The sequence below is a fragment of the Narcine bancroftii genome, chromosome 6 (assembly GCF_036971445.1).
Source record: "Narcine bancroftii isolate sNarBan1 chromosome 6, sNarBan1.hap1, whole genome shotgun sequence".
Classification (NCBI taxonomy): domain Eukaryota; kingdom Metazoa; phylum Chordata; class Chondrichthyes; order Torpediniformes; family Narcinidae; genus Narcine; species Narcine bancroftii.
Genome location: NC_091474.1, coordinates 239,090,096 through 239,110,718, shown reverse-complemented (window position 1 = coordinate 239,110,718; position 20,623 = coordinate 239,090,096). Strand labels below are relative to the sequence as shown.

Genomic DNA, 20,623 nt, shown 5'->3' with positions numbered 1-20,623 from the left:
CATACAGACAAACAATATATTCATATATACAAATAAATACAGAAATATTGTTTTGGAAATACAAGGGTCTCAGATGGTTCGTGTGAGCAGTTCCTTTGGTCATTCAGCATTCTCCCTGGGAAGAAGCGGTTCCTCGGCCTGGTGGTGCTGGCTCTGTTCCTCCTGTATCTCTTCCCCGATGGGAGCAGCTGAAAGATGCTGTGTGCAGGGTGGAAGGGGTCCTCAATGATTTTGTGCTCCCTCTTCATTCAACAATCCTGGAAGATCATGGTGATGGTCAGGAGGGAGACTCCAGTGATCCTCTCTGGCATTTCCTTCATTTTAATTTCAAACATCCAGCATTTAGAGTTTTTTTAAAGTTTTGTCTATTGATTGAGGAACAATTATTTATGGAAGGTGCATGTTCTCAGTTTGCAGATTTAGGGCAATTTTCTTGAAAGTTTTGAGTTGTGGCCTTAGATCTATGAGGGTCAATACTCAGGTGTGTGTATAGATCCGTACCTGTAAGATCTTTTACCTCACAAATCTAATCAGTGACCTGACAGTTGCTTAATATCCTGTTTTCATTAGCTTAAAGAAGGCTTCGAATAAACAGTACAAAAAGTCCTGATGAAAGGTCATTCTCAATCAGAAGATGTTGTCTGACCTACTGAGCATTTTTGGGATTTTGCTTTCAGTGGAGAAAGGAAATAATTCAATGAGAAGTACGACACTGAGATTAAAAAAAAGGCTGATGACTGAGAGGCTGAAAGGTTGGATAGATTAGGCTTGTATTCTCTGGAATTTAGAAGATTGAGGGGGGGATCTTATAGAAACATAAAATTCTTAAGGGTTTAGACAGACTATATGCAGGTAGGTTGTTTCCAATGCTGGGAAAAACCAGAACTAGGGGTCACAGTTTAAGGATAAGGGGGACATTTTTTAAGACTGAGATGAGGAAAAATTTCTTCTCTCAGAGAGTAGTAGATCTGTGGATTTATTTGCCACAAGAAGTAGCTGAGGGTGGATCCTTGTCAATATTTAAGAGTGGGTTAGATTTGGCCCTTGTGGCTAAGGGGATCAGGGGGTATGGGGTGAAGGCAGGAACCGGGCGCTGATCAGCCATGATCACATTGAATGGCGGTGTAGGCTTGAAGAGTCAAATGGCTGACTCCTGCACCTATTTTCTATGTTTCTATGTTTTCCACCTTGCTTGTTGGCAGTGCTTTCTCAGGAAGTGAAGGCTTCAGGTGAAGTGGAAGCTATTTGCATGAAAATCTGCAGATGCTGCGGTCGAGTGGCAATGCACAAAAGTGCTGGAGCAACGCAGCAGATCAGGTAGCATCCATCGAAAGTAAAAGGCAGTCAGCATCCCAGGCCTGTGCCTTTCTTCAGAAATGCAGATGCCATCCTGATTTTCGTCACTCCTGAAGAAAGGCATGGGCCCAAAACGTTGACTGCCTTTTAATTTCTAGAGTTGCTGCTAAGTTCTTCCAGCACATTTGCGGACTGCAAAGTTACTTGAATGGTTGATTGGGGGAAATTCTACAGACTATAGGGCAATATCAATGGACTAGTCAGGTTTGCATTGGAGGAAGAGAGATTAGGGGATGTGGACCATAAGGAAAGAGAAAAATTGCTAGGGTACTCAGAAGAATAGAGGACTTTGGGAAAGCATTTCCACAGCTCTCTAAAAGGAACATGCCTTGGAGGATAAGCTAACTTCTCTGTTCACACAGCATCTCCTCCCAGACAGATGGTACTACCATTTCTGATCCTACCATTCCACTTAACTAGCCACCACAGACAACCAATCATCATGAGGTTCTATTGGTCCTGCTTTTTAACAGTCCAAAGGGATTATTCCCTTTTTGACTACCTGGTCCACTCCGTTGTCTCCATCTCTGCTTCTGGTGACGCTATCTCCTGCTGATGCAAAAGATCCGACATCTAACTCATTGTTTCCTATCTTCAGGCTTCTGTCCCTCATGAATGGCCAGTACTCAATTTCTTTCTCACTTTATCGCTCTCACCCTACATACATATCACCACTCATTCAAGGGATTACTTAAGGTGGTATGTGAACAGGAAAAAAGGTTAGGAACCACCGAGTGTTATGGATGTGAAGTAGGGAGGATAAGGTTGTTGTGGAGTAGGATAACATAGGTTGGCACATCACTTTGGGCCAAAGGGCCTGGACTGTATTCTGAATTCTATGAAATCAGAGCTCCTGGATGAAACCCATGAGGACACAGGGAGAGCTACAAACACCACATAAACAGCACTTGAGGTCAGGATTGAACCCAGGTCTCTGGTGTTGTGAGGCAATGGCTCTATCAGCGGCACCACTCTGCCATCTCTCTCCATAGATTCTGTCTAACCTGCTAAGTGTTCCCACCATTTCCTGTTTTTATTTCAGATTTTCACCATCTGCAGATATTTAGATTTTCACTCAACTAGCCTAGTTCATTAAACTGAGTGAAGTACAAAAGTGTGCAGACGCTATAACTGTAGTGAAAACACACCAAAACGCTGGAGGAACTCGGCTGGATTTTTCAGCATCCATAGGAGACAAAGATATTTCGCCAACATTTCAGGCCTGAGCCCTTTGTCAAGAATGAGCCAGAAGCAGGAAATCTCAGAAAGTCTCAGCATTCAGACAATGGGGGAGGGGGAGGGATCCAGACCAACAAAAGGTGTTAATTGGACTAGGATAAGGGGAGAGGTAAGAATTTATCATGTTTGTGTAGAAGAAGCAGGGAAGGGAGGGACAGGGCTGGAGGAAGGCGATGGGGGGAAGAAGGGGGGAGGTCTAACGAAAGCCAGACAGGTCGATATTAATTCCATCTGGTTGGAGGATACCCAGTCGGAAGATGTGGAGTTGCTCCTCCATTTTATGGGTGGTCTCAGTCTGGCAGTACATGAGTCCTTGGATGACATGTTGGCAAGGGAACGGGATGGATAATTGAAATGGGTGGCCACTGGGAGATCCACGATATTGTGGCGGACAGAGCCAAGGTGCTCAACAAAGTGATCTCCCAGTTTGCATCCAGTCTCTCCGATGTAGAGGAGACCACAGCAGGAGCACCAGATGCAGTAGATGACCCCTGCAGATTCACAAATGAAATGTTGCTTCACTTGAAAGGACTGTTTGGGGTCCTGAATGGTGGTGAGGGAAGAAGTTTGGGCACAAATGGAGCATCTCCTGTGGTCACAGAGGTCAGGGGTCAGGGATTAGTGGGGAGGGAGGAGTGGACAAGGGATCCATTGAGGGAGTGGTCCCTGTGGAAGGCAGAGAGGGGAGGAGAGGGGAATATGTGTCTAGTAGATGGTGAAAATGGCAAAGGGGGATGTGTTGGATACGAAGGCTGGTGGGGTGGTTATTGAGGACGAGGAAGCCTGTCCTTATTGTGTCTGGGGGCAGAGGGGGCCAGGGGAGATATGCGGATAATGGAGGATATGTGGAGGAGTGCTGAGTTGATAGTGGTAGAGGAAAAGCCACGTTGTTTGAAGAAGGAAGATATCTCTGATAATCTGGCATGGAAGTCTTCATCCTGGGTGCAGATAAGACAGAGACACAGAAATTGAGAGAATGGAATAGAATACTTGCAGGGGTCAGGTTGAAAGAGGTGTAGTCGAGGTTGCTGTGGGAGTTGGTGGGTTGATGGAAGATGTCTGTCGAGAGTTTACCTCCCAAGATAAAGACAGAGAGATCTAGGAAAAGGAGAATGTTGCTGAAGATGGTCCAGGTGAATTTGAGATCAGGGTGGAAGGTGGCAGCAAAGTGAATGAAGTCAACAAGGTCATCATGGGTACATGAAGCAGCATCAAAGTAGTCATCGATATAGTGGAGGAAGAGTTGAGGGGGCCTTCCCTGTAGCAAGGATTTCTCCACGTAGCCAACAAAACTGCAGTGTGGATGCTTAACTTGACCACAGGATGGCAGTGAAGCAATCCTAACCATGGAGAATGGTGAAGATTTTGGTGAAGTTCATTCAGTGTCTTTAAGGCACCAAAACCATGACCAATACGTAAAAGATTTCTCAGGCATCACATTGTGCAGTGAGGGAATAAGATGAACATTTGACCCAAGACAAGTTGGGTTCATGAGGGTGCTGATAGTGAGCAGGGCTCCCAAAGGGCCTTGATAACTAACAGCTTCCTAAATGTATCGGGGGTTCAGAACTCGGAGATGAGGAGGGTGTTATGAGTATCTAAAGCTTGGGTTCATTGGTGGAATGGACAGGAGGCCTGCCAGATAGCACTGCACAATGTTTTCTTACCCAATGTGCATTGTTTGAGAAAAATGGATATTTATGATTGATCTATCTTCTGTATTTATTATCTCTTAATTTTATTTATACTATTGTAGTTTTTTTTAATGTAGCAAGAAATTCAGTGCCCATGTAAATTATACATCATGTATGACAATAAACATGATCATTATTTTCTATCAGTTTAGATCAGTGATTCTCAACCTTTTTTCCCTCTCACATCTCACTTTAAATAATCCCTTACTAACCACAGAGCACCGATGCCATCATTATGGCTATTCTTCGAGGTTGAGGATGATGGACTTCATTCCATTGATCTATTTATGGGCTCTCAAGTGGTTTATGAGTCCAATCTTGGCTTTGAAAGATTTTCCACATTCAGGACAGGCCGATCCGGAGGGCAGATCGGCCTTTGGCTATTGCTGCCTCTCTTTCCATTTACTTCTCTTTTCTTCTAATTCTGCACGTCTGTTGGCTCCGAAAGTTGCTGTTCCTTCTCGGATGATGGTTTGCCAGAGTTTCCTGTCCTTGGCATTGGTTTGCCAATTATTGATGTCGATGTTACATTTCTTCATGTTGGAGTTTAAGACGTCTTTGAATCTCTTCTGTTGTCCACCTCTTTTACATCTGCCTTCTTTAAAGTGGGAGTAGAAGATTTGTTTCAGCAGACATTCGTCTTCCATCCGAACAGCATGACCTCTCCACCTTAGTTGACGTAGGCTTCAATGTTTCATTTAGCACGGTGACGTTAGTTCTATCTTCCCAGCTGATATTTAAGATGTTTCGAAGACAGCATTGCCAGAAGTGCTCTGTGGTTAGCAAGGGATTACTTAAGGTGGTATGTGAGTGGGAAGATAAAGGTTGAAAACCACTGGTTTAGGTAATTTAACATGCATCACCAATGAGTGAAAGGATTAGGCTAACTAACCACTCTTAACCAGCACCAGGAAAGTAATTTACTGCTGACATCAGGCCATATAATTTGCAGTGCTTAACGCGACAAGTTTTAAAACTCCAAAACATTTGTTATACCCTCAAAGTTCTGCATGAGTTCTGTGTATAATATTTGTTAACAGCATCTGCACTGGGAATAGAACATTCAAAATATTTACTGGTTCTTATCTCATCTAGATCAAATGAGTCTTTTCCACAGAAAGATGAGTTGCAGATGCTGGAATTCAAGGGAAAATATGTATATCATCAATAAAAGACAGAAAGTTGGAAGTACTCATCAAGTCAAGCTGAATCCAAGAAAAGAGAAATAAGAATGAACATTTCTGGACCATGACTTTCTAGCAGAACTCCAACAATTTTTTAGCAGACAGTTAAATCAGAATTCTGGCATTGACTGTCCTTTTGCTTCACAATCCAATGGCATTGCAGAAAAAAAAAACAACGTAAGATTGGATCAGATGAAAGCCAAAGTGCATTTGCAAATCATTCATTCATTCAGTGTCTTTAAGGCAGTGTCTTTATTTATCTCATGTAGAAATATGAGCGTCGAGGATACGTTCAATATGCTCAAGCTGTCAAACATGTCGTGGCATGTGACGTGACGAGTGCTACTTGAATCGAGGCAATGAATTACGTGGCCTCATGTCACTCCACTGTCTGAGCTGATTTATTGTGCACTTTGCACGTAGTGAGAGGAATTTAATCGCTCGGTGAGAGTCGTAACACCATTTTTAAGAGAATGATAAGTTGGTCAAGGCTTGGATGTCACAGATGGAACAGAATCCCCAAAGGAGGATCTGTGGAGATGAAGTAATGAAGTCAAATGTGTAGGTACAACTGAATGGTGTACATATTTCCTTCTACTTACTGATGCCGCAAACAACAGAATCTTGCTTTTAAATAGAGCCTTTAATTGAGTACACAAGAATTAGTAGGAGCCACCTCATTCCTCCAACCAGATCATAGCTAATCGATGCTGATTTCTATCCCAGTTCTCCATGATGGTCAATTCCTTGAGTTTTTAATTTTTTATCTCTAATAATCTGGTCTCCACCACACTCGGAGGCAGACAATTCTAGAGATTAAATACATTGAGGGATAAGAAATTTCTCTGCACCTTAGTTTCAAATGACCAGCCACTTCTTTTGCAGTTTTTCTCCTTGTTCATGAATCTCCCATTGGTGGAAATCTGAACATCTACCCTGTCAAGCTCCATGAGCAACTTATCTGTTCGAAAAATAACAGCTCTCATCCTCAGAGTCACAGAGTTACAAAGAACAGAAACAGACTCTAAGCCCACCTTATCCACCAAGATTGGAGGTGGAGTGGAGACCAAGGAAGGCCTTTAAAGCTGCAACGGGATCTGGACCAGCTGTAAAATGGGCTGCAAAATGGAAGTTGCAGACAAGTGTGAGGTGTTGCACTTTGGGAGGACAAATCCAGGTAGGACATGCACTGTAGGTGGTAGGGCACTGTGGGTGCAGTTGCACAGCTAATCTGGAAATATAGATGTACAATTCCTTAAAAGTAGTAGGGTAGTAAAAAGAGCTTTTGGCACATTGGCCTTCATAAATCAAAGTTTTGCAAACAAGATTTGGGATGATTTTTAAAATTGTATAGGACATTGGTGAGGCCAGATTTGGAGTATTGTGTGCAGTTTCGGTCACCTACTTACAGGAAAGATAGCATAAGATTGTAAGACTGTGGGGAACATTTACAAGGAGGTTCCCAGGAATTGAGGAGCTGAGTTAAAAGGAAAAGTTACATAGTCCTCTACCGGCATCACCTACGGCTCCTAGAACGCTTCCACCAGCGTTGTCTCTGTTCCATCCTCAACATTCATTGGAGCAACTTCATCCCTAACATCGAAGTATTCGAAATGGCAAAGGCCGACAGCATCGAATCCACGTTGCTGAAGATCCAACTGCGCTGGGTAGGTCACATCTCCAGAATGGAGGACCATCGCCCTCCCAAGATCGTGATATATGGCAAGCTCTCCACTGGCCACCGAGACAGAGGTGCACCAAAGAAGAGGTACAAGGACTGCCTAAAGAAATCTCTTGGTGCCTGCCACATTGACCACCACCAGTGGGCTGATCTCGCCTCAAACCGTGCATCTTGGCGCCTCACAGTTCGGCGGGCAGCAACCTCCTTTGAAGAAGACAACAGAGCCCACCTCACTGACAAAAGACAAAGGAGGAAAAACCCAACCCACCAATTTTCCCCTGCAACTGCTGCAACCGTGTCTGCCTGTCCCGCATCGGACTTGTCAGCCAAAAACGAGCCTGCAGCTGATGTAGACATTACCCCTCCATAAATCTTCGTCCGCGAAGCCAAGCCAATGAAAAATAGTATGGACTTTATTCCCCGGAGTATTGGAGAATGAGGGGAGATTTGATAGAGGGATACAAAATTATGAGGGATATAGATAGTGTAAATGCAAGTAAGCTTTTCTCACTGAGATTAGGTGAGACAAGAATGAGAGGACATGGGTTAAGGGTAAAGGGGAGACGTTTACGGGAAACATCTTCACTCAGCTGGAATGCACCAGAATTTAAAACCTATAGGGAATTTTAAGGCTATGTGTACCTTTGTGTCAGAATGGTTGCTCCCATTTTATGATGGATTCTTATCAAGGCTGCAGATTGACCGTAAAATTATTAATAAATGCCTGCGACAATTTCACAGCATTTACATTTGGCACATCATCTTTGCCCAGATCAGGGGTCACCATGGAAATGTCAGATGGTTCCATGAAAAGTAGAACTTGCTTCAGCATAACAATGAGGGTGCCAAAAAGCATTTTGTAAAGTTAGCCTATTTTCATACTTAGGAAATGTTTCTGACACACAGTGAGTGTACATTATACGGTGGGTGGATTTTTTGTAACCTTCAAAGGGGGTTAAGGAGATTTTTGAAGTGTGCGATCACTTGAACAGAGTCATATAGAGATAATGCATGAAAACAGATGGACAAGGAACTGCAGATGTTGGAATATTGAGCACAGAATGAGGGGCAGTTGATTAGGTAGTATCCGTAGATAAAACTTGCATTTTTGGGTTGAGACCCTTTACAAGACATATTTTTCAAATCCAATAAAGTAAAGGAACCAAGGCTTGGTCACAACCGCATTCACCACTTGAACTTATCCTAGCATCATTCGGCTAGCTCTTCTATCCTCCTATCTACTCTCAGCTATTGGGCTGTGTCCTGCCCTGTCCCTTTCCCCTCTCTTCCCCAACTTTTTATTCAGGCATCTATCTGATTTTCAGTACACCAGACCAAGGGCCCAGGTCAGAAACATTGACTGCTTTTTACTTCCTAAGGATGTTGTGTGACCTGCTAGGTTTCTCCAGTGCTTTTGTGTTCTACAGTTGACCTCAGCATCTGCGGATTTTCTTGTATACCATCATTCAGCTAGATTGCATTACAGAGTTGTTGCTTGAGATTTTGCAAGGTTTTCCAATGTAAGATTTTTTTTTTAATTAGACATATAGCCTGAAATAACAGGCCATTTCAGCCCACAGGTTCGTGCTGCCCAATTTACACCCAATCAACCTACACCCCCAGTATGATTGAAACAATGCAGAATACCTGTAAGATTGTGTGAGGGTATATGGAATGGGCCAACACTAAATTGTCAAGATATAAATCATCATGGCTCTCATGCTAGGGCATATACTCGGTATGTGATCCCTTCTCTTCCCCTCTTTGCCTTCTCCAGGGACTGCTCTCTCCACTTCTCCCTTCCTACCAATCGCCCCCTTGGCACCTACCCCTGTGATTGCAGGGGCTGCTGTACTTACAGCCACACCTCCTCCCTCACTAACATTCGGGGCCTCAAAGAGACGTTCCAAGTGAAGAAACACTTCACTTGTGAATCTGCAGGAATCATCTACTGTATCTGGTGCTCCCTATGTGGTCTCCTCTACATCAACGTGTCTGGACGCTGTCTGGGAGATCATTTCATTGAGCACCTCGGCTCTGTCCAAGGCCTCATTCACTGCCAGATTGAGACCACCACAAATTGAAGGAACAACACCTCATATTCACTCTGGACACCCTCCAACCAGATTGTATTAACAGTGACTTCTCTAGTTTCTGTTAGCACCCTCCCCCATCTTTCTTTCCCGGTGATTCCTTCCCTCTAGCTCTGTCTCTCTTCCCGTCTCCAACTCTGCTTTCACAGAGCCAAAAACCTCCTTCTTCCAATCAATGCTCACCTTTCCTTGCTCCTGTCTTCCTTCCCATATCCAATTAACCCCATTTGACTGTGGTCCGTACTCCTTCCCCTGCCCTTTCTGCCTTTTTCCCCAGTCTTTTAATTCAGGCATCTGCAGCTTTTTACTCAAACCTTTAAGAAGGGCTCAGACCTGAAACATCTTTGCCTCCTGTGGATAAGGAAAGACCTACGGAGTTCCTCCAGCATCCTTATGTTTTTACTAAAATCATAGCCTCTATAGACTTTCATGTTTCACTCCATGTACTTGGTATGTCGTACTCATTGGAAATCTTAGTTTGGAAAGTTCCACTCTTAACTTCTCATTTGTTCAACAGTCCAGGGAACAATGTTAAAACATCGTATGAAAACAGGCACCCCTGGCCCACATTAGTACCCACATGTAGGTGTAAAAATCAAAAAGCTGAAGGTGTTTCTGTACACGAGGATATAAATGATATTAAGTACAGTAAAACCTCGTTAGAACGCGGTTGTTGGGGTTCAAGATTTCATACCGCGTTACAGGCGAGCCATTATGAAGGTTTGAAGTTCAATCTGTGATATGGCCCAAAATAGAGGTGATGGAGTTTTAAAGGTTACTTTGTTCAGTTTGCATCAGGGAAAACAATGCATGCGAGATGAATTTTGCATCCCTAACTGTTGAACAAATGAGGAGTTAATTAAGGAGCTTGCCCGACTAAGACTAGGTTGCTGTTCGTCACTCAACCATGAGTGAGAATGTGACATCTAGTCTTTAGTGTTGCAGTATATATGAAGGTGGTGGATTAAACCAATCTGAGCTCGGGGATTCCTTTCACGCAGGTTGCAGAGGTGTAGGGATACTGTGATAGCATTGGGTTTTAATGTTTGAGATTCTCTTTTCCTCGTGGCTTCTTGCGTTCTAGCTTCCTTGTGACTGAGCACCCTTTTTTTTTACGCCAAGCAGGATGGTCCAATGCTTGTGCAAGCAAAGAACTGTTTATGGAGCTCAGCAGGTCAGACGGCATACGTGGACACGAGTGGTCAGTCAACATTTTGGGTGTGAACTCTTTGAATAAGCAAAATTATATACCTTAAAAGGGGAAAGAAGCTGAGGGAGGGACTCAGGTGATCGAGTGCAGAACAGAGGTGTAAGAGGTGTGAAGGTACAGGAAGAGGGGGTGGAGAAAGTGGAGTCAGAGAGAGATAGAGAGAGAAGTAGGTAGAGAGAGCAGGGAGAGAGGAAAAAAGTATAGGAGTAGGTAAAGATGAAATGGGAGCAGTGGAATCAAATGAGGGTGAGGGGTTTCCTAAAGTTAGAAAGGTTATATCCACACATCCAACGTTTGTTGTTCCCAATGGCATAGGTCAATGGTGAAACTCTTCAGAGGTGTTCTAAGAGAGGCTTTGAATCCTGTTTTCCGCCCACCACATAACTGTTTACCCTCAGTCCGTTTTCCATAAAGTAGCTGCTTTGATATTCTATCACCAGACGTTCTTCGAAGACATCTTGTCATGATGTATCTCTGTGTGAAAGTTGTGATGGTTCATCTCCGTGGTGACCCTACAGGCTTAACATTGACTGACCATTTCCACCCACAGATGCTGTCTAACCCATTTGTTCACTCAGCATTCCAGCATCGGCAGTTTTTATGTTTCTCTTTTCTCACACTGCCACCTGGGGAATTTGCTCACAAACTGGCCTGTGACTCCTATATTCCAGTACATAAAGGGGCCACATAGAAATGCAGGAGAAAAGAAGTTGCAGGAAAGCTACAGTACCGAAGGCATTATTTGGCCTGTTCAGTCCACACTGGTTCTTTGCAAAAACAATCCGGTTGACCCCTTTCTCCTGTTTGCATATATGTTTTATACAATCAGGGGTCCGGTTTAACCTAGTCATATTTATGTTAAGTGTTTTGGAACATCTTTAAGATGTAAGCTTTCTTTTAATGTCATGCAATAATACAGAGTCACCAATAGCATTACCTGCCACCCCTAACAGTAAGAGAAAGAGAAGCAAAAGAGAGTCTCTTTAGAGACACTCAGTGTCCTTGGTTCACCTCCATCAGCCTCATAGACTCCTGTTCAATTAATTGGCAATCCGAGCTTCAGATCCAAACCTCCAATATGATCAGGAAGCCTTCAGTGCTCCAGGACCTTCGGGAGCCCTTCTTGCGCTCAGCATCCTCTCGAATCTCGGATCCAGTCTCCATGAGCTAGTCTCAGCAGCCTGCAGCCTTTGTGGGTCCTTCTTTCACTGAGCCCTTCTCTGGCCTGCTGCCATGGTCACCTTCTCAGGCTTTCTTTTCTTAACAGAGGACATTCTTGCACTTCTGGTGCCCTGTGCTGGTCAACGCTCTCCTGGATTCTGCAATCCCTCATGGTCCACTGTCCAGCAGGGGTGGTGCCATCTTGGGCACAGACCTCCGTAGTTGCAAGATGTTTAATAAAACATCATTGGCTCCTCCAACAGGTCATCAGCATCAGGACTGAGCAGTAGGGCCCTGTGGAGCACTGCTGCTTCTCCACTCTCTGTTCTCCTCAGGTACGTAGCAGTGTCAGCACTCCCCTTATAGAAACGCCACCTTTTTTATATCTTTGGCTTGGCTTCGCGGACGAAGATTTATGGAGGGGGTACCATATAAATACATTATCCAGGCACAGCCATTAACTTTAAGTTGCATGCACTTGTGCAAAAAAAAAAGAACTGTTGGAGGAACACAGCGAACCAGGCGGCATCTCTGGAGGCAAAGTGATGATCAACAGGACTGAGAGTTTAAATCAGAGGTATCCAGTGTAAGGAGGTGAAGGGGAGGGATGGGGCAGAAGCTGGTTAGTGACAGGTGGATCCAGATGAGGAGGGATTAATGGGCAGATGGAGCCAAGCAGGAGAGGATAGGGTGAAGATACTGACATAGCATTGAAACTGAGTTAAATCCCCCATGACCACAAAATATAGGTGTGGTGAATGTCTGCCAAGTGGGCTGTCTCCCCTCTGGCGAGCCTTGCTGTACTAACATTGGCTGTGCATTATCTCTACTGTTAAGGACACTCCCCATGGATATAACTGTTCATGCACCTATTGTCTTTCATTATTGTACCATGAGTTTCTGCTAATAAAAGCCATGATTATTGTTGGACCACATCGTCTTTGTCGACTTCATCAACTGGTACTTCAATAGGAACAGAAATAGGCTATTCAACATCTGACAAGTTTTTCAAAATTGTTAAACCCGAAAATCTGCAGATGCTGGGTGAGTGCTATATACCTGACGAAGGGCCCAGGCCTGAAACATGGTCATTCATTACTTCCTGGAGATGCTGCATGACCTGCTGAGTTTCTCCTGCACAATTGGGTATTACAAGTTTTTCAATGTGCTTCCCCCATGTATGCAATTTCAGACCTTAAGATCTAATACTGGAAAAGAGGATGGATCTCACTGGATTCTAAATAACCACATAAACCTCTGAAGTAACAGATGACGTGGATCCAACTGTGTGTGATGAAATAATCTTTTGGGACACCTCCTCCATCTGCAGATAATGCCACATATTGTGTTGTTTCCTTTAAACAAATTTGAACTCAAAATGATGTCTTCAGTTACCACTTGCAGCTCTTTGCATTCTTCTCTGTTCCAGCTGACCTTTCAGTTGGTCTGCAACAGAACGAAAGAGATTCAAATCAGAAATCTGTTTCAGAGATTGAGTGGCATTGACTCTGAGTTCATTGGAGATAACTTTAGGCAGGTACCAGACACACCTCAGATTCTTACCATCAAGGGGCACAATAATGACATTTGAGAAGATACAAATGTGAGTAAATTCTATTATTACAGGTTACATTTGCATGGTTATGGATAAATATGTCTTTAAAAGAAATAGGTTGTGGGGGTTTAGTTTAGGTTACACTTCACAAACAGAGTAACACCACAAAAGACTTCTGAAGTTAGTCATTGAGGCTCAGGTTGGCTTTGCAGAAGCCATGGAGATTGCTGATCTATTGTGCATGGGCAATAAAATGCAGGCTCAGAAGTACTGATAAGATCTTTCAAAGATTGGGTTTGGAGCCTTGGGAGAGATTTTTTTGGTTTTAACAAGCAGAGAGAGGAAAAAAAACAAACAGGATTCTTTTCTCATAGAGAGAGAGAGAGAGAGAGAGAGAGAGAGAGAGAGAGAAGTCAGCTCTACAGTAGCAGTTGAGGCTGCAAAACGGCAAGCTGGCAGTTTGTTGAAAGACCCCATTTTGAAGACAGGTTGTGAGTTCTGAGTTCAGCCTGTTCAAACCCTTATGGTCCTTACAAGAGTAAATGGCCGGCTAGAGTGTTTCTCCTGAAATAAGGGAAACAAGAGGAACTCCTATCTCGATTTGATAGCGGGGAAAGGATACATGACTAAAGCTTGTAATATATACAGGACTAAACGGAAGCATAACATCCATGAAGTTTTGTAAGGCCTCATCTTGAGAGCGGCACAGTTAGCATAGGGAGTTAGCACAATGTTTTTCCAGGGCCAGTGACCCAGGTTCAAATCTGGCATTGTCTGTGTGGGTTTCCTCCAAGTGGTCTGGTGGGTTGGAGGTTAATTGGCTGTAAATGGACAGCACAGGCTCATGTGTATCACAAGCTCTAGGTGTCTACATTTAAATTCTAAATTTGATGCTACTTATTCCATGGCTGACTCCGTTGAATTGAATATCATTAGGTAGAATATATGTGCCTAAGTATTACACATAAGCATTCAATCGTAAAGAATAAAACAGAGCTCCTGCTTCAGATGAATTGAACACAATTTACATGAACTTGCATCAGGAATAAAGTGAATTTCATCTTGCTACAGTATAAAAGTACGATCTATCTTTCTCAGATTATTATAACAATGAATTAAGTTGTTAATAGTGTTACGAGCCCAGAGGACTCCAAAACCCAACAGCAATAGATATTCACCAAGACAATAGTTACTTAAACAAAAGTTGCTTTTAATTTTCTTTCAACATAATAACAAGGTTAAACTTTAACTTATTACTATTAACTTAAATTAACCTAACTTAACTCCCTTCAATTCTAAGCGCACGTATATGTGATGTGCATATGTTCAGGAAAGTTCTTTGTGGGGGGCGTGGCAAGATGGCGTAAGGAACAGACGTGCCTTCCAGTCCTCTCCTGACTCTTTGTTATTGTTTTGTCTATAAGTGCCCGTTAAAACTTTTTAAAAGCCTAGAAATAGTTAGAGGTGTTGAATCAGTTTCTAATGCTGAAAAGAAGTAAAAAAAAACAGCAACAGATCGTTAAGAAACTGCATTTCCCAAGGTTATCTGAGTCTACCTGTATACAAGAAGCCAGGACTCAGTGTGGAATGGATCCAGGAAGAGAGGTACAAGATTCGCCAACGGAGCTCCGCTCTTTGTCGGTAGAGCTGGTGCCCGGTAGCCCTTGGAACAAAGGGCTAGCAAGGTGCGTGCGCGTGAATCAACGCCCGCTGTGAGCGCTGTCAGTGAACTTTTGACAGCTAGAACAGCTGGGACGCTGCCAGCTGAAGACCCGACTCTGAAAAGACGCTTACCGATTGATGTAGCGGTGGCGCTGCGAAATGCACCTCCTGTAATGAAGACTTCAATAGACATCGATGTAATGAAGGCATTTGACATAATATGGGTTAAGGATAACCCTGGCCATCAGCCTCCAGATACTGCTGAGGAGGTTGTGGCAGGGGTTTCCACACGTAGTCATACTGTAAGAATAGCAGTTAAACCAAGGGAAGGAATAGAAGACCTTTTGGCTACACAGAAACAGCGGGATCATACTGTGCCTGAATCTATTCCAGAAGATATGCTTATTAAGAATCTTGAATCTAAGTTATCCTCTACAGTAAAAGAAATAGGTAAGGCTTTAGTTCAAGTTAATACTAAGCTTAATACTTTGGTGGACATTAATACTCAACAGATGGTTGATTATGGAGCTTTTAAGCTTGAAACGAGCGAAAGACTTGATGTTTGTGACCAAGGCATAGTCGAGGTACGAGATCAAATATAAGATGTAAATAAAACAATTGAAACTTTACAAATTCAGAATAAAAATTTAGCGAAAAAGGTTGATTATTTGGAGAATCAATCTAGACGGAATAATATAAAAATTGTTGGTTTGCCAGAAGATATGGAAGGATCAGATCCAAGAAAATTCTTCACTGAATGGATTCCACAAGTGTTAGGACAAGATAAGTTTCCGGAAGGCTTAATATTGGAACGTGCCCATAGAGCTTTGAGAAGAAAGCCTTTTCCAGGACAAAATCCAAGACCTGTTCTGATTCGTTGTTTAAATTATTATGATAGAGAGACAATTTTGCATGTGGCTATAAGAAACGCACAACAAAGAAGATCTCCCTTGATGGTTCAGAACAATCGTGTTTTTTTTAAATCCGGATTTGAGTCAAGAAGTTATGTCTCAACGACGTGAATTTAATCCTGTGAAAGAAGTGTTGTGGAAAAAAGGATATAAAGCAACATTTAGATACCCTACAGTATTGAAGATTTTTCAAGATGGTTATCAACCAAAATCTTTTGATAATCCTAAGGAAGCTATGGACTTTGCTCAATTGTTGCCAATTATGCAATTTCAGGAAAGACGTAGTCCACCAGGGTCTCCAAGGAGAGTGGAGACGCAAGATGGGAACCGAATTCCAAGAAGAAATGGAAACAATGGTGGTCGGAGTGATAAAGTTGATTAAAAAAAAATTTCTGTGAAGATTTCAGATAATGATGATAGTTTAATGTGAAATGGGAGTTGGGAGAGAGAGCTGGGTGGGCATCATTTTCCAGAAGTCATCAGCTACGTGTGAGTTATCTCACACCCAATACCTTGTGGGAGTTACCGCATTGAGCGGTTGAGACAGCAGGAGGTGGTTGCAACCTCCTACCTGGTTTTTTTTTCATCAATTTTTGGATTAAGGAGTGAAGTTTTTTTTTATTATTATCTTTCTTTTTTTTCTTTCTCTTTTTGTAGTTTTAGGAGGGGATAAGGGGAGGGGGTGTTTTTCTTTTTTTTCCCTTTTTTTCTCCTTCTCTTTTTCTTTGTGTTATTGTAAGTAATGTCTAAACTTAAGTTTGCCTCTCTTAATGTTCAGGGTTTAAATAATCCTATTAAGAGTAAGAAAGTACTTGCTTACTTAAAAAAATTAAAAGTTGATGTGGCTTTTTTGCAGGAACCTCATTTAACAGATAAGGAACATTTGAAACTTAAACGTGAATGGGTTGGACCAGTTTTCTATTCTTCATTTAATTCAAAGGCGAAAGGAGTGGCAATTCTGGTGCATAAGAATTTACCATTTCAGTTACAGAATGAAGAGAAAAATGGAGGAAGATTATTAAAATTGAATTGTACAATTCTTAATGAGACTTGGACTTTGCTTGATGTTTATGCTCCAAATGTTGAAGATACAGCTTTTATTGTAGATGTGTCTTTATTACTTGGACAAGCAAATTCCAATGTGATGATTGGGGGAGATTTAAATGTGGTATTGGAGCCTTTATTGGACAAGTATCCAAGAGTAATTAAGAAATCTAAGATGGCAGTACAAGTGACTAATATGATGAAAGATTTGAATTTAGTTGATATCTTTGTTGTGCGTTTCTTATAGCCACATGCAAAATTGTCTCTCTATCATAATAATTTAAACAACGAACCAGAACAGGTCTTGGATTTAATCCTACAGAGAAAGATTTTTCTTTTTTTTCTTCACGTCATAATTCCTTTTCAAGAATTGATTATTTTTTAATTTCAACACATTTGCAGGATAAGGTTACATCTGTGGATTATAAGGCAAGGTTGGTCTCAGATAATTCATTATTATTATTAGAATATCAGAGTTCACAAGATGTTCAGAGAACTCCAAGATGGAGATTTAACACTATGTTATTACAAAAACCAGAATTTATTAGTTATTTAAAAAACAAATTGAGGATTTTATTAGTAATAATGTTAACTCTGTTTCTAGTCATTTTGTTTTATGGGACGCAATGAAAGCTTTTTTACGAGGTCAAATTATTAGTTATGCATCTAAAGTAAAGAAAGAGAGAATTAGAAAGATTAAAGATTTAGAGAAAAAGATAACTGTTAGTGAAAAAGAATTTCAAAAAAATGCTACTGAAATGCAAAAGAACCAGTTAACTAATTTAAAATTGAAGTATAATGAATTACAAACATATCGATTTGAATGTTTAATGAATCGAACTAAACATAAGTTTTATGAATGGGACGAGAAAGCTCATAAAGTTTTATCATGGCAGTTAAAAAAAGAACAATTATCCAGGATTATACTAGTAATTAGAAAAAAATCTGGTATTACTTTTAGACAAAAAGAAATTAATGAGGAATTTTGCAATTTTTATAAAAAATTATATACGTCTGAGTGTAAAGATGTAAGTGAAGATGCAATAGATTTTTTTTTGAAAAATATTAATTTGCCACAGCTGAATCAAGAAGATAGACAAGAGTTGGATAAATCTTTTACAGAAAATGAAATTGAAATGGCTATAAGAGATATGCCAAATGGAAAGGCACCCAGTGAAGATGGGTTCTCTATAGAATTTTTAAAAACTTTTTATGTTGATATATCTTCTATTTATAAGAATGTAATACAGCAAATTTATAAAACTTTTCAATTACCTGAATCTTGTTCTAATGCAATAATTACAGTTATACCAAAAAAAGATAAAGATCCTTCACAGGTTTCTTTTTATCGACCAATATCGTTGTTAAACGTAGATTATAAAATTGTAGCTAAAGTTATGGCTAATAGATTGGCTCAATATTTACCTAAAATAATACATAAAGATCAAACAGGATTTATAAAAAACAGATATGCGTCTGATAATATTTTGCAACTAATTACTTTGATAAATAAATTTAAATTTCAAATGAATTATCCAATAGTGGTTTCATTAGATGCAGAAAAGGCTTTTGATAGAGTGGAATGGAAGTTTTTATTTAAAGTACTTGAGAAATTTTGTTTTGGTTCTTCATTTATTGGATTGATAAAGGCTTTATATAATAGTCCGAAGGCTAGAGTTGCTACTAATGGACAGATCTCAGAATCTTTTGATTTAACAAGGTCTACTAGACAAGGATGTCCATTGTCACCTGCTTTATTTGCTATAGTTATTGAACCTTTGGCACAGTTAATACGTCAAAATGAAAATGTTAAGGGTATGAGAGTTTTGAATGAGGAATATAAGATTAATTTATTTGCAGATGATGTTTTATTATACCTGGTGGACCCTGATATTTCTTTACCAGCAATTCAAGAATCTTTAGAAAATTATGGTCAATTATCTGGCTATAAGGTAAATTGGGCTAAAAGTGAAATTTTGTCAATTTGTAAAGATGATTATTCGATATATAAAAATATTATGAAATTGAAGTGTACAAAACAAATTAAATATTTGGGAATTAATGTCAATACAGAATATCAAGATTTATATTCAATTAATTACCTTCCCTTGATAAAAAAAGATTAAACTAGACTTGATTAGGTGGAAGGACTTACCTTTAGGTTTATTGGGGAGGATTAATACTATAAAATTGAATATTTTTCCTCGGATGCAATATTTATTTCAATCAATTCCTTATTTTTTTTAAAAAAAGTTTTTTTAAGGATTTATACAAAGCAGTCAGAGAATTTTTATGGAAGGGAAAATTTCCAAGGGTAGCAATGAAAAAATTGATGTGGGACTTTCAATTTGGAGGTTTGAGATTACCTAATTTTCAATATTATTATGAGGCAGCTCAATTTAAATTTCTTAGTGCACTAATGAATATGGAGGATCCACCCAGTTGGGCAAAGATAGAACTGGCAGTTATTTTAGAAAAATCTCCACATGAATTTTTGTTTCGATGGAATAAAAATTTGTTACAAACTTATGATGTACCAATATTGAAACATTTATTGAATCTATGGACGAGTAAACTTGATAAAATAGGGCTTAAAAATAAATGGTCTGGGCGATTGCCATTATATAATAATCAACTTGTTCCTTTTACGGTCTCCAATATCACTTTGAAACAATGGGAAAGGAAAGGAATAAAAAACTTATCTGATTGTTTTTTTGAAGGACATTTTTGTTCTTTTGAGGAATTACAAAGGAAATTTGGTATTAGTGGAAATTCTGTATTTGTGTACTATCAGTTAAGATCATTTGTAAAACAGATATGTGGTCGGCAAATGACTTTATTGCCCGAAACTAGCTTTGAGAAATATGTGCTTTCAATACCAGAAAAGGGGTATATATCTGATTTGTATTGTATTTTACAAGAAAATGAAAGTAAGAAAGATTGGGATAAAGATAAGTGGAAATGGGAAAAAGATTTAGGTTCTACAATAGCTGAAGAAGCTTGGATGGAAATTTGTCAAAACAGTATTCGTAAATTGATTAATGCTAGATTAGCGATGATTAATTATAATTTTATACATCAATTATATTTAACACCAGAAAAATTTAAAAAAAATTGGTCTTAGTAAGTCAGATTGTTGTTTTCATTGTGACCAGACAGCCAGTACTTTTTTACATACTGTCTGGTCCTGTGACCGATTGCAACAGTTTTGGAAAGGTATTCAATCTATATTTAATAGATTATATAATATTTGTGTTGTATTAGATCCTGATATATTTTTATTAGGGAATATGCAATCATTAATTGATTTAGGATTAAATAATTATCAGATTTCTTCTATCTATTTAGCTTTAGCAGTCTACTTGGAAAGATAGAAATATACTAACTTTGGACAGGTGGTATTTAGAGATGAAGTCTTGTTTAATTATGGAAAGGATATCTTTTTCAATCCAAGATAAGATGTCTTTTTATAAGTTGAAGTGGACTCCATTTGTTAAGTATATGCAATTAAGTTTGATTTAAGTATGCTCTTAGCTGTGATATTTTAGATCTGATAAATATTTTTTTAATTATTTTTATTTGTCATATTTTTCTTTTTTGTGTGTGTTTTTTTTAATACATAATATTATTAATTTTACTAATTCTTCACTCTTTATTTTGGGGAGGGGAAGGGTGTTTTTTTTTATATATATAGATTTTTTAGTTCTTGTATATGTGGGGGGGGGTTAGATTGAATTAAGTTAGTTTATTAATGTTGTATTGTAATTATATTATTTTATTTTATATCTTTTCTTTAAATGTAATCTTTCTTTTTATTCCTGTGATAAAACCTT

At 40.0% G+C, this 20,623-nt stretch overlaps 1 protein-coding gene across 6 annotated transcripts in view; it reads right to left on the bottom strand.

The window, feature by feature from the left end:
• The window catches only part of kif6 (kinesin family member 6), a 645,381-nt gene that overhangs the window by 131,140 nt on the left and 493,618 nt on the right, over positions 1–20,623 (bottom strand). For all 6 annotated transcript variants that reach the window (XM_069887755.1, XM_069887753.1, XM_069887754.1 and 3 more), the window contains one exon: positions 13,014–13,064. In XM_069887755.1, coding sequence (XP_069743856.1) covers positions 13,014–13,064 — 51 coding nt within the window. The remainder of the gene's footprint in view (positions 1–13,013; positions 13,065–20,623) is intronic.